The 13,920-nt window shown below is 41.2% G+C and overlaps 1 protein-coding gene across 2 annotated transcripts in view; it reads left to right on the top strand.

Moving 5' to 3' along the window:
* agrn (agrin) overlaps window positions 1-11,599 on the top strand; it is a 239,676-nt gene extending 228,077 nt beyond the window's left edge. For both annotated transcript variants that reach the window (XM_041049152.1, XM_041049160.1), the window contains 4 exons: window positions 674-761; window positions 5,346-5,570; window positions 7,417-7,520; window positions 9,925-11,599. In XM_041049152.1, the coding sequence (XP_040905086.1) occupies window positions 674-761; window positions 5,346-5,570; window positions 7,417-7,520; window positions 9,925-10,085 (578 nt within the window). In that variant the 3' untranslated portion in view covers window positions 10,086-11,599. The remainder of the gene's footprint in view (window positions 1-673; window positions 762-5,345; window positions 5,571-7,416; window positions 7,521-9,924) is intronic.
* The last annotated feature ends 2,321 nt before the right edge of the window (window positions 11,600-13,920 follow it).

Here is a 13,920-nt window from a genome sequence, read left to right as displayed (position 1 = left end):
ATTGCAATCAATCATTGTAACTGTACACATTGTTCTAGTTCCTCATCCAGCATTATTTGGTTTTACTCTAAAAGGATACCTGGCAGCATTTTGGCTGCTTTTAAAGCGTAGCATGAGTGGGACTGAAATCAGTGATGCTTTATGTAACACAGCTTGTTCTTGGCTTGCTTCAGTGGATGGCGAACTGCTAGCCTAATTTTTTCTGGGCTTATAAGGCCTTTGTTTCTATTATGTGTGTCTAGGAAAGGTAATAATGTTGATGTTCGACATGCTAATCTCTTTTATGTTAGGGTTATTATGTATTGATTTCAAACTAAAGCGGCAGTTAAGAAAATGATGAAATGACTTCGCTGAATATTCATGAAACGCTCTTTTCAAGAGTTGCACATCCCTTTCATCATCTTCATGTCACTCTGCCAGACACATACTCACTCTGGCCCGATCTGTCTCACATACTCAGTCACTGCCTTCTCCATTAACCTTGTGCGTGTGGCCGGCTGTCCCTTTCATGTTAATTAAAACTACAAACGCACCGACACTCCCCTTGCCCCATTTGCTCACACTCCATTGCCTTCAGCTCTAATAACTGAACCCTCCGTCTTATTGATTGGTGTGATCTCATCCCCTATACAATCCACCCCGCCCCCCCCCAACCCTGCCCCCTTCTTCGCAGCCATCTACGAGAAGTCTGCTGGAGAGGCCGAGGCCATCGCCTTCGATGGGCGGACATTCATCGAGTACCACAATGCTGTTACAAGGAGGTAAGGAAGAGGACAAGGGGAACATCCTCGTCTATTCAGCTTCATCAAACATCTCCATTGTAATAGCTATTAGCCAAATAACCTCTTTGTCTATCCATCTCCACCCTTGGTAAGCTGTGATGGCAGTGTTGATGATATCATCAGTGCTAGGGCTTCAGGGTGAACTAGGCACTTGGCTAATAGCCCCCCCCCCCACCCCCCCCCCCAGTCTGTGGCAGTCCTGCTCCACTTTTGACAGGATTTTACTAATTAGTGAGACGGTTAGCACTCTGCCCTGAGCACGCTCAGTTCACTCTGTGGTCTACTGCCTAGCTCACATTGACACTGGACAGTAAGCACACGTGCATGATTGAACTTTTTTATCCGATTTTGAATGCGTATAGGACTGTTCTCCACAAAACCTGCCATTTTTAACGCCCCTGTAAAGAGAAAGAGATGATGACGTAAGTGTAAAATGATCTCTGGAATGGGTGTAAACAAAACAAAACAAAACAAAAAAAAGACAGGAAATCCTGTCCCTTCAGGCAGCTGATGAGACATTTTTACTCTTCCATCCATCTACAAGGTTGGTAAGAGTGCGCCTCCAGGTTGGCATAAACAAAAATGTTTATGTGATGAACCTGAAAAGACATCGAGCATATGGCTCTATATCTTCGTCGCACAGCTCTTCACACAAACACTCGGAGGTGTGAAAACTGGGCCACAGCCTGCAGATCATCACACTCCTATGGAGACACACAACTAACACTCACTCAGAAACAACTGGCTGGAGAATTTTGTCGCATATTTGTGTGTCTTTATGTGTATCTTTGTTGTTCTGTCCTGTTCTGCTCTGATCTGATCTGATCAGCGTTCCACTTGCTTGGTCCTGTCCTTCAGTCTGACCACCCTAGTCGTTGTCCACACATGTCTTGTCTCATATAAATGTCCTTCACTGTCTTTCCTTTTCACTCAAGCCAACTGACCAATGAGATCCCAGAGTAAGTAGACTTTTTGAGAGGGCATTTGCCCACAGCTTCGAATCAAGCCCAACTAACAGCAACAAAGAAGCCATTTTTGATAGTTAACCCGACTGAAGAGATTAAAGTACATTCAGTTTCCTGTCATAATTTCCACACAGAAATCATCTTTATTGTTAAAGTCACATTTTACATTCAAGCTGCACATCCATAATTTAATTTGACAGATTTTATTATTTGAAAGACATTTTGCAGTGTCATTAGATCCTCTCTTTTTTTTTTCCAGTGCTAAGGGAAGCATGAATGAGTGCATGATAAGCATTGTGCTCACCCCCCAGAGAAAATGAATTGCTGTACCAAGAATGTGCAATATTTTATGCATGGTTGTAACTCGTTCATAAACAAAATGAATTGCCATGCACTTTACACTGAATGGCATTATCTGTTATGCGGGAAATGAATGAGACCCCTTGAAAACTGCAAGAGGAGGATATAGTAAATACCCCTTAACCTAGTTCCTGGTGCCTGAGGAGTTTCTGCTTGGGAAAGCCCTCGGTCATAACTTAGTTATTAAGGGTTTTTCTTCCTGCTCATTAGCTTGGTAAGTAACCCCTTTTTAAAAAAATCCCACAAAGCGACAAAGCAGAATTCAGCTCAAATTAAGCTGACTGGATACAGCCCAGAGTTCCAGTCCATGCCAGGGCTTCTGTCATTTCATTTTTGCCAGATCTCTAACTGTAATTGTGAATAATTACGGAGTCGGTCGTACAGAGAGGCAGTGACATGTTAATCACAGATTTGTCTCCCTTTGTAGATTAGACCTCCAATTGAGATCTCTCCGCAGTGTGTAGCCATGGGCATCAATCTCACTTAGCAGGAGGGGACAGTAGTCCTTGGAGCCAGACTGTCAAAAGTTTAATGGATGTCACATTTACTAAAGGCCACAACGAGCATGACTCTAAGCAAACCACAGCCCTAGCGCAGCACTCTGAAGGTGTGCCGATCAATTCAACATGATTTGATTTTTGTAAAGGAAATGAATAAATTTCTCGAGAGGCCATTAAGAGCTGGGTGAGGCCAAAATGTCAAACGCTCACCTTGGGTTAATGTTTCTGTTACTATTTACAGCAGCCTTTGATCGCTCCTCCCTCACCTCACCGCCTGCATCTGAGAGCTCATGTCGATTTGCTCAAGCCCCATTATTTCAGTGACAAATCATATCTGGCCTTGACTCTCAACTGATACGGTAGTTGACCCCATTTTTTGACAATTTCCCAATTTTTCTCATTCACCGCTTTCAGACAGAAGGCAATTGCTGCTGCACTGCCATAAATATAAAGGACGTCTTCAGTAATTGGGCACTGACTTTAAGTAGGCTTTGTACAGGTGTGGACACTGACCATGAATGTACTAAATCTTGATGCTCACTTTTAAAAAATGCTTGATCCCGGGGCATTTTGGCGCATTAATCATCCATCCTGACCCAAGTGGTTCCCTTGAGAACCTCCTTTTATGGTTGTGGTGTGATCAAGGCTAAGCTGCACACTTCCTACGATCACACAACAGTTGTTATCGACTCTTGACATGGTCGATATTGTAGTAGGGCAGATAAGTTATGCTTTTTGCACCTCAAAGTCTAAAGTAGACCTCTGTGAGTCACCCAGTGTGCTCACAACATCCTCCTTCCCTCCCTCCCTCCCTCCCTCTCATCCTTCCCTCCTTCCTTCTTTCCTTCTGGCCTCTTGCGCTTATACTGCATGCCGTTGACTTTCTCCCCTGCTCCCTTAAGTCCTGAGTCTCTGGAGAACCCATCTGACCAGAGGTGAGTCTCTCGAAGCTTTTCGACTTTGGTGCTGTTCACTCGCCTCTCACCTCCTCATCCTCCCCTCCTCTCCAGACAACCCCTCCCCGACCTCTCACAGGGCTAAATCCTCCTCCGCAGAGACAACATTGTTTCCATTATTGAGATAGAGTTACCAATACGAATCACAAAGAGCCGCTTCGTATGCTTCAATTAATTCTGAAGTTCAGAGCTCAGATAACGGCACAAAACCAGCCAGAGCTGCAGCCTCTTTGCAGTAGTTTTTATCCCTGATGGCTTTTTATTATTCTAACCACTACTGCCACCTAGAGTAGAAATGTAGGACAGCACTCTGAGAAACCTGGGAATTCGAATACATATAAGAAGATAAAATCCCTCTATTTACAAAAAAAAAAACAAAAAAACAGCAACACACCAGAAATCTATGAACTCAGTGGTGTATATAAGATTTAGAATGCTGTGCACTGGTGTTGTTTTATTCATGATATATTCAGCACTTTTAATAACCTTGACCTTATCACTGACAAGCTGCACCGATGGAGATTTATTGGACCCTGTAAGCTCTTTGAGGGTTTGCCAGGAGAGGGTTCAGTGAGCTGTATTTGTGTTTTTTTTTCTCTCTGGAGAAAAAACAAATGTGATGCTCTTAAGTCATACTGTTTTGTTTTGTTTTTTTTCCCTTTCCTGTTTACCTCAGCGGATTCAGTTAATCAAGGAGATTGAAGTTTCCAACCTAAGCATGTTTTTGAAGAAGAAAATCAAATTTGATTCTGGATTCTTTCTCTCTCTCTGCTGAGATGAACTAGCATTATTGTTGGTCTGTGCTGTCAGAGCTGCCTCGCCTTAGGCCAACAGTCATCAAACTCCAAAGCTAAATATCATCCCATTGCTTCTTTTTTATTCTTGCTCACTACTGAATATAAATACTCACAGAAAAAAAAACTTCTTACAGTTTAAGGAGAAGGCACCTCCCTGAACTTCTCTTTATCCCCTTTCATTTCTTGTCCTGTTTGTACTCCCATGAGCCTCTGTGTTTGCTATGCTGACTCCTTTGTCTCGTTGTCTGTCTTGTCTAATCTTCAGCTCTGTGCTGCTGTTGTGTTTTTTATTTTTATTTTTTTTATCCTCGTGTCGCTGGCTCTTTGTCGTATGTGTTCTCACCTTGTTTTTGTCTGTGTTTAAATACCCTTCGAAGAAGGTGGAAGTAGATCCATTTGGCATATGTGCAGACAGTTGCACAGATGCTGATTGATGACACGCTCACACAATCGTAAACACACACAAATTAAAGGTACGATTCTCTTGAAGTCTACTGTATCGCTGCTGGACTCCCAAAGAACAGAGAGACTTCAAGTGTATTTGTATGCAGGTATGGATATGCGATGGCGTACAGCAGAGGCACATTACAGCGTGTATTCGTCTCACACATCAGTGACAATGATCTACAGCGCCTCTTAGTACTTACTAGTCTCTGCATCCAAATCACCCTCACAGTTGTAGCAGTCAGGGGACTGGAGATCAAACAGCTGCCTAAACAGCACACGTACACGAAGCAACACAGGAAGAACTGAGCAGCGCTGCAGTTCAGGCTCAATAGGATGTAGGAAAGCTAATAGCAAAACAGCCCCCTGCTACTCCTAAACTCTGTCTGCCTCCTGATTCTCCAGAAAAATCACGTACTTCACAAATGCTTCTACAAATGACACAAGCACCAACTGAGCTGTGCCATCTACAGCAAAGATTAGAATTTTCTTTTTGATGAATTGGACCACAAGCTAACTAATGTATTTTCTGTTCTTCTAGCGAGAAGGCTCTGCTGGTGAACAAATTTGAGCTGAGCATCCGGACAGAGGCGACCCAGGGCCTGGTGCTGTGGAGCGGGAAGGGCGTGGAACGCTCAGACTACATCGCTCTGGCCATTGTGGACGGACACGTCCAGATGACGTACGATTTGGGCTCCAAACCTGTGGTGCTGCGCTCCTCGGTGCGGGTCGACACCAACCGCTGGATACGCATTAAGGCCAGCAGGTAAGATGGGAGGTGGCAGGTAGTCAGGTATCAGGAGTGAAAGCTTTTACAGCTAGACCAGGATTAGACTTAATCCATATTGTATTTGTGTTGATGCAAAGTGTGTGATCCCTTGCAAAAATCCTCTGCTACACAGTGATCCCTTGCGCTGAGATGACTCTGATTAGTTTCAGATTAAGGTTATTTTCATGGTTGGTCATGCATGAGTATGACGCATTGCGCATCAAATTGCTTAGACACATTAATGAATGCTCAAAGAGGAAGAACATGTGGCAACATCCCAACACATTTTGGCATTTTATGGGAAATTTACAGAGGAAATAAATGAATAAAATAAACAAAATATTCAGAACAGCATCTGTATTAGCAGATACATTGGATACATACAGTATATTCACTACAAACAATGATTCTATTTGAAGACATAATATCTGTGGACATACGTGGAGGAATTTACCTGCTATAAAGCCCTGGGGCAAAAATTAGCTGCTGGGGTATTATTAACAGCTCCCCACTGGCTGTGCAGTGTGTACAGCTGGCAAGGCAACTTTATTAATGAAGCACCTCTCAAAAACAGACACAAGCCAAAATGCCTTATATAGTCAAAGAAATGCATTAGAGCAACATTAAAAAAAAAAAAAAAAAAAGAAAATTAAAATGAAAGTAGCCTTTAAAGGAAAAAAAAGATAAAATTAAAGACCAAAGTTATAGTGCAGTATTCCTGTGCTGCCCTCAGGTTTGTTATTGTTATTCAACAGAAATTAAATTAAGAATATGCAGTAGGTAACCACAGTATCAGCTAACACGGTTACCTGTTTTTCAGCATGCGCCGTCATGGTTGTGTTCTTGTCATGTTATCATGCTCAGTTGACTCTGTGCTTTAGCTGTGTATATTCTCCTTTTCTGAATCTGAGCTACAATCCTTTAAATTACCACAAACACCAGCTTACTGGTTGTGGCACAGTAAGCTGCTGCAGCCTGCTTCCCTCAATTGGTAACTTAGTCTCGTAAACATTTTTTACCTACCTGTACACCTGCAGAATTGTACACCCATAGCATGTGGCTACACTATACACTAACAGAAATAACCCATAGACACAATAATAAAGGTTTTAGCACAAAAGTGTGCAACACTTTTTGCCTCATGGTGATGTGACACTAATGGATTCCTTCATTAAGAAACAAATGAACTGCCCGAACTTTGAAAATGACCCACTTAACACCTTTCCGTGTGATCTCTGCTTTATAGCTGCAGAACATTTGCTTTCAGCATGGCTGAGAATGGAAGTACGGGGGATAATTAGATTGGTTTCATCGCGTAAGGCAAGAATAATCAGTCCTCGAAAAGCTGCTGCATCTATTTCAAACAGGGATTTGGCCAGATCTCATCCCAGGCTTACAGGGAGACCACATGAGTTGCTGGAAGATGACATAATTTGGATGTTGATGATGGTGTAAATCGCAGCATGTGGCACAGAGCTCACTTAGTTACATAGCTGTCTGTGTTTGCGGCTCGTCTTTAATGACCCGCTCTCTCGGTTGGAAACCCACTTTAGTGGGGTCAAATTAGTCCCGTCGTCACTATTCTTAAGTGTGTGCTAATGCATAGCACGGAGCCACCTAAAATGAATGGCGCTGCAGCCGCATTTGTTAGCAGGTAGACAGGCATATTTAGAATGCTGCTTGGCAAAGGCAGTTATGTGAGTGCTTAGCGTGCTGGCAGTGGAGCAATAGAGTCCTGATGCTTCAGATTAAATGAAACTGCAATTTACAGCTATTCAGTGAGACGTGCATCCATCAGACCAACTTCCAACCGCACGTCTCGCTTTCTCTTTCTCCTCCTCAGAGCACTTAGAGACGGCTCTCTACAGGTTGGCAATGAGGCAGCAGTGACAGGGTCGTCGCCTTTGGCAGCAACACAGCTGGACACAGACGGAGCACTCTGGTTGGGTAGGTACCCATACATGTCATTCACACTTGAAAATGTGTCTACAAATACCGTACATCAAGCCAGGGGAATACTTGTAATTCTGTAGTACTTTTTCATCCTAGCCACTGGTAGAAGGCTGCCAGAAATGAGCAATGAACTCATTGGCATTGCAGAGGATAAGCAAAGTCTGTGGCAGGGAAAAAAGATTGCGTTTTGTGCAAAAAAAATGTCCAGGCCTATTCAGGTATTGAGCTGAGAAATGAAAGGCTATCTGACTAACTCAAAAGTTGTCTGCTCTCCTGAATTGAAAATGACCAAAGTCAGCCCGTTATCTACCTCCAGTTCAATTTGGTCTGAACTTGGCAAAGAGAAATCGTTTTCGAAAGAACACACATGGCACGGCAGGATTGAACATTCTGAGGAAATAACATTGAGGACGGATGGTGAAATAAAGTCGGACTGTTCTTTAAAATGCAAAGTGCACACTGGTGAAGAGGAGAAGCAGCCTGAGTGACATTTAAGAGACACGCTGTTAGATGTTCGAGCTGTTCGAGGCTCGCTCGTGCACTCGGGTACACGTATACAAACACACACACACACACAGAGAGGCAGTGCAGTGGAACAGGTGCTGAGTGAGCCCTGCAGCAAGAATACATATTCCTCACACAGCCCTCCCGTCGAGAGCCCTTCTCCTTTTTTGAAATCCCCTTTTCACTGTTCATCACTAATTCATCTGTAACTTGCATGAAATTAGCCCTGTCGGTCCCTGATTCAGAGGCACACAATCCGATTAAAAGGGGAATGGACAGGGGATGTAAAGAGCTCGGCGGGGATATGAACTCTCAGCCCAAAAGATTAAAAAAAAAAAGAGAGAGAAAACATGGAAGAGATGGAGAAATGGGGAATGTGGGGGGTAAGAAAGAAAGAGGATGCTGGAGGATTCTGACAGTGTTGATAACAGAGATGGAGGAGGAGGAGGGAGAGAGCGGGGATGGCAGCAGGTAAAACATCAAAAACTTGGGTCAGCATCTCTCCCCGTAAGACCAGATCTCATGAAATTTTGAATAAAGACGTTTTCACACTGATTTATTGAGAAAGACACTAATGACTACCACGGGTTTGCTCGCTCAAAAGAGAAGCTCAAAACACCATGGAGAACGGGAAAATGAGCCAACCCCACACCCAGTAATTAGGTCATTAAGTCTGCAAAAAAGACCGTTATGAGTTTAAAAAAAAAAAAACTATAAAAGAGGTTGGGATGATTTGAAATAGAAGAGTTAAGTGCAGAAAATGAAAAATTTAAACGAAGTCAAAGCAAAATGCAAAGTACAAGCGACTGAAACATTCACTTTGAAGTACAAATCCGTGATATTGTCACATTAAGAAAATATTTTTTACACTTTATGTGACTGATAGATAAGGACACGAGTGAGCCAACTTATATCCACTTCGGAGACACTTTCACCAAAATTAGACATATTTTCTCAACAAACTTTTTCAGTATCTAGCCATGCAGTTTTAGCCTCCACCCTGCTGAAATGGAAGTGAATGATCACAGCGTTTAAGCAACATGTCTTTTAATGGGACCATTTCTTTTATTGAAAGTAGTTTCAAGTTGAGTGAATTAGCCCTTTAACATTTGTGAACTGACTGCATGTTATTTGACAGGTCAAACACTCAGGACATGTGTGGACGTTTTTCATGTCCTTGTGATGTTTGGTATGTTTAGTAGAGGACTAAGCGGGTAGTTAGCAGTGTTAGCTACACGTCGCCACCTTTTATTCGTAGCACATTTCTTAGCACTTTGTGTGCAGTGTCAGATTAAAAGACTCCTTTCTCTCGTCAGTCATAACATAGTTTTCTGTGGCTTCCTTTCCTTTTGATCATGGTGATTTGACCAATAAAGTGTCATCCTGTCATATTCATCACATGGTGACAACGTGCCAAAAATCAAAGCCTATAATACAGTCTGACAAAGACAAGTAACTACTTTAGAGCCATAGGTAAATGTTACAACAAAAATATTTCAGGTGCAGCCTTTTAATGACATCTACAGGTTTAATTTGTTATGAAATCCAAACCTTATCCTGGTGTTTGATCTTTAAAGGGGCACTTCATGGATCTTACCTGATCTAAAATCATGCAGAGTTGCGTAATGACTTCTGTCAGAGAAAATAACCCCCAGTAATGTCATTAAGGGATTTTGTGACTAATCAACAACAAGAACAACCATTTTTTTGGCGTTTGACCTTTGCTAAAAAACTGAAGTAGCCCTTTCAAATAAATGAAAATAGTTACTACGTTCGAGAGCTGAGTCGTAACTAATTATTTTCTGCTACGCGCCTCAGTTCTTCTTTCGTGTGAGCATTTACATGTATGTACAGGAATTATTTTTTTAAATTAAATCCCTCTGTCTCCCCTCAGGTGGCCTGGAGGAGCTGGCGGTGGCCCGTCGGTTGCCCAAGGCCTACAGCACCGGCTTTGTCGGCTGCATCAAAGACGTGGTGGTGGACGGCGTGGAGCTCCACCTGGTGGAGGACGCCTTAAACAGCCCCCAAATATTACACTGTTCCGCCGCCAAATAACCCGGCAGAGACAAAATATTGAGAGAAATGAGAAAAAAAAAAAAGAAAACCCTCCCACCCGCTCCCTCCATAGCGCTCATGTCTCCTGCTGTAATTATTTTCTATTTTTGTATACTTTTCATTGCTTTTTATATGGAAAGAAAATGAATATGTTGTTTTAATTTTTGTTTTATATATTTTGTTTTTTTTTTCTTTTGTTTTTAATCTGCACCTCCGTTCACAGAACACACTTCCTTTGTCTTCGCTCCCCTGGCTCTTTAACTTTTTCAAAAAACAGGCACCTCTGTGAAAAAGAGATATTTTTTATTCTTGTCAGTTTTGTTGTTTTAAAACAAACACCAACTGAGAAAAAAGCCTGCCCCTGTTCCTCACTCATTACTTGAACACTGGTGGACCTTGCTGATGATCTCTGGTTACTGCCTTGTCTTGGTGCCATATCTGTCATCCACATTCCCCAAGCATGGCCTATACATTCATGACTATATAGATATACATTCCCCTCCCCCGTGAGAGCTGGATGCAGTGTATACTGTAGCTGGCGTGTGCAGTTCTGTAATGCTGCAGCCAGCTGGCATCTGCTGTCAAGACTCTGTATTCAGCCCCACTGTATTTAACTAATGGGACTTTTCAGATATCAGTCAAGCTGCTACAATGAGAAAGTACACAGTCAAAACCACTCGATCAACCCCCATCTCACAGCGCCAAAAAAAAAAAGAAAAGAAAGAAAGAAAAAACTCTCCACTCGATCTGAATCCCATCAGAGGCTTTAGTTTTGAAATATGACTTACTAACACTGCAAGCCGACATGGCGGAGAGAGCGCTGCATTCCACAATGACTCGCATATCATTAGTCATAAGTCAAAACATGAGTCATAGACATGAATAAATGTTATAAATATAGAGTATATAAATAATACCTGAGACTGTGAATATGTAAGATGGGTTCTCTTTGGAGAATTGTGCTTCTCATGTACTATTGTGCGTTCTGTTTTACAATCAACAGATGAATTAATGATGACCACTATAAATGCATGCACTTCTGCAGTGTTGGTTTGAATCTGGATTTTATTTTTGTTTTTCTTATTCGCATTTTGTTCAAAAAAAAAAAAAATTTAATTTAAAAAATGTCAGTTTTTGTTTTGTTTTGCTTTTTTATTTGCATCGACTTAAACAGGTTCCTTTCTTCTCTCATTTCCACTGATGTAATTTCAGAAACTACAGAGCTCGTAATAATGTTTTATGCTTGTTCATTCCCTGTATCTTTTTGGGTCTTTCTTATTTTACTTGGGAGCAGTAAGTTTTGCAGGACCTTGGATGGTGCATACAGGGAAGAGTTGTTACCATATCTGACCTTAAGGAGGTGCTGAGAGCAAAGACTGAAGAAAAGGACAGGCAAAAAGGAAGCAAAGGAAAGCGACATGGGGAGAGTGACTACTCTTGGGAATGTCCTGTCAAACAACAGTCAACACAAACAAAAAAAAAAAAAGCTTCAACAAACTCTGCCTGAGACTTCATTTCTTTTTGTATTTGACCTAGGAACATTCCTGGAGGAGTTTTGTTTTTTTTTTCGACTGTTGAGAGAGAGAGAGAGAGAGACTGTGATGTTGTTGTGACCTTTTGAAGCCATAACAGCCACAAAAATGGGAAAAGATGCATAATCCTACAGTACTTGCAAATTAACATAGCAACGCATGAGTTTGTATTACTAGAGCGAATTCTGTAACATTCAGTGAACTGATGCGCTGATGTGGAGTCATCTTTGCTGAATCACAATAAGCTGCGTTGACTTAAAGACACTCATGTTTTGATATGAGAACCTTGGCAATATTCTAAGACAAAATCATGCCTGTCTATGGTTGAGTATCATGTCTTGTACTATTTCTTTTTCTTTCTTAACTTCTTAATTATTTTTCCCTTCTTCAATCATCAAGCAACCTGTTTTTGTACAGCCCTGCAATTTTTAAGTGTAAATTTAGCAAATGTGTGATCTGTGGAGGTTTATGTTTTTAGTAATATACACTGGAACCATGTCTGACTTGTCTGTTCACCCACACAATGATATGCTTAATGTACATGGGGGAGGGATAGGCCTAAAGCTATAACTGTGTTGTGTGTAATCAAGCTCTGAGTGTCCACGCCGCACCAGGAAACCCTTTTCTGGTGTCTCAAGACACTTTTAAATTCCAGCACTCACTCTATTAACCTTAGACTGGTCTTATTATTTTACCACACTGTTTGAATTTAACCCATTCAGGTGGTAACACTTAATACAAGAGACATTCTTGTATATTTGGATGGACTCAAGAACAGTAAAGACATTTGCGGTCTATGGTTTGAGTCGAATCTATGAATTGCCTTAAAAACCGGTCACCTCGACTCCGAGCTGGTGACAAAGACGTCATCCATATAACTGTTTCCTTACTTTAGCCAGTGTATTAGCCTCATCCCCATAATGTAAATGAGTAATACATAATAATAATAATGATAATTATATTAGTAATAATGCTCATACACAAAAAAATCCCAGGGGGCCTCTGCAAACGTCCCCTCTGGCTTTTTTCAAAAAATCTTCTATTTACTGTTTTTGGAATCTATTTTCTTTTTCTTATTTATGTCTACATGTGGATTGCCCTCCATGTCTGGCCTCTGTAAACTACTGTCTGACTGCGCAAACCTCCTCAAAGGGCAGTGCACCGAGTAAGAGTGGCATGACCTGAACATTACTAACTTTATGACCTTTGTCTTGTGTTCCTACCACCATGAAATAAAATGTCAACCAAATGGAGCCTATTCTTGTCAGCCATCTTGATTTTGTCATCATCTGGAGTTAGGGCTCGTTTTATTCTGTTCCGTTGTTATTGTGAACAACCATGATCAAAACCAACAACGTGTGTCTCTCAGTACTTTATGACCTCCTCGCTTCCGTGGATCTCATCGCCAGGCTCAGTGTTTCCTAATGAAGACTTAAGTCTATAAAAACATGTCACAGATGTAAACTTTTATTTTAAAAAAAGTTTCAATAATTTCCAATACATTCCTCAAACAGGAGTAAATAGTACATTTGTCTGGGACTACTTTCATCTGCAGATGAATACACATTTGCAGCTTGAGTACTTACAGTACCAAGATGGTGGTAAACTGAAAGTATTTGTTGGATGAATTATTAGACATTCTTGAGTGTGAAAGTTCATTAGTGACCTTGGTAAAAGTACTTTGACAAAATAATCTTTTCCAGATCCATCAATCTCCATGACAGCTAAGCAAGCTATATATTAGGTTTAGTTTAATACTAATAGGTAAAGCATAAATAAGCATCATTAAGAAGAGAGCCCATCAATTGTGAAATAAGTAAATACAGTTTGTTGGAAAAGCCTGTGTACCTTTGCATTTGCACCTGAAATTACTGAATATTGAGACTTCAGTCTGTGAAGTGTCTTAATGAGAGGTTTCAGCTCACATTTTGATTGAGACATCTAAGACAAACTGTTTTTCCAAATCAAAAGCAATTTCAGCCTGCCCCCTCATGCGCACATCAATAAACATCATTTCTGGCTACAATGATATTTACTTCTTATAATTCAAATCACCTACAGCAGTCTCTGGTGCTGTACTGCTAATTGAAAGCCTGGAATTCAAGAGAAAAAAGTAAGTGCTGCACAGCTTTATACATCATTCAGCACATCCCACATCTGTCTTGCGCATTTTCATTAAGCCTGAGATTTAATGAGTTTCATTTATTCCTTGCTAATGACAGAGAAGGACACTGCATCTTGTGTTGTGTTAATTAAAACTCTATGAAATGATGTAGATGAAATAGTTTTCCCCAGTGAGGGAT

This window comes from Toxotes jaculatrix, chromosome 2 (genome assembly GCF_017976425.1).
Source record: "Toxotes jaculatrix isolate fToxJac2 chromosome 2, fToxJac2.pri, whole genome shotgun sequence".
NCBI lineage: Eukaryota > Metazoa > Chordata > Actinopteri > Toxotidae > Toxotes > Toxotes jaculatrix.
The sequence above is the reverse complement of the archived record's forward strand: the minus strand, read 5'-3'. Positions and strand labels throughout refer to the sequence as shown.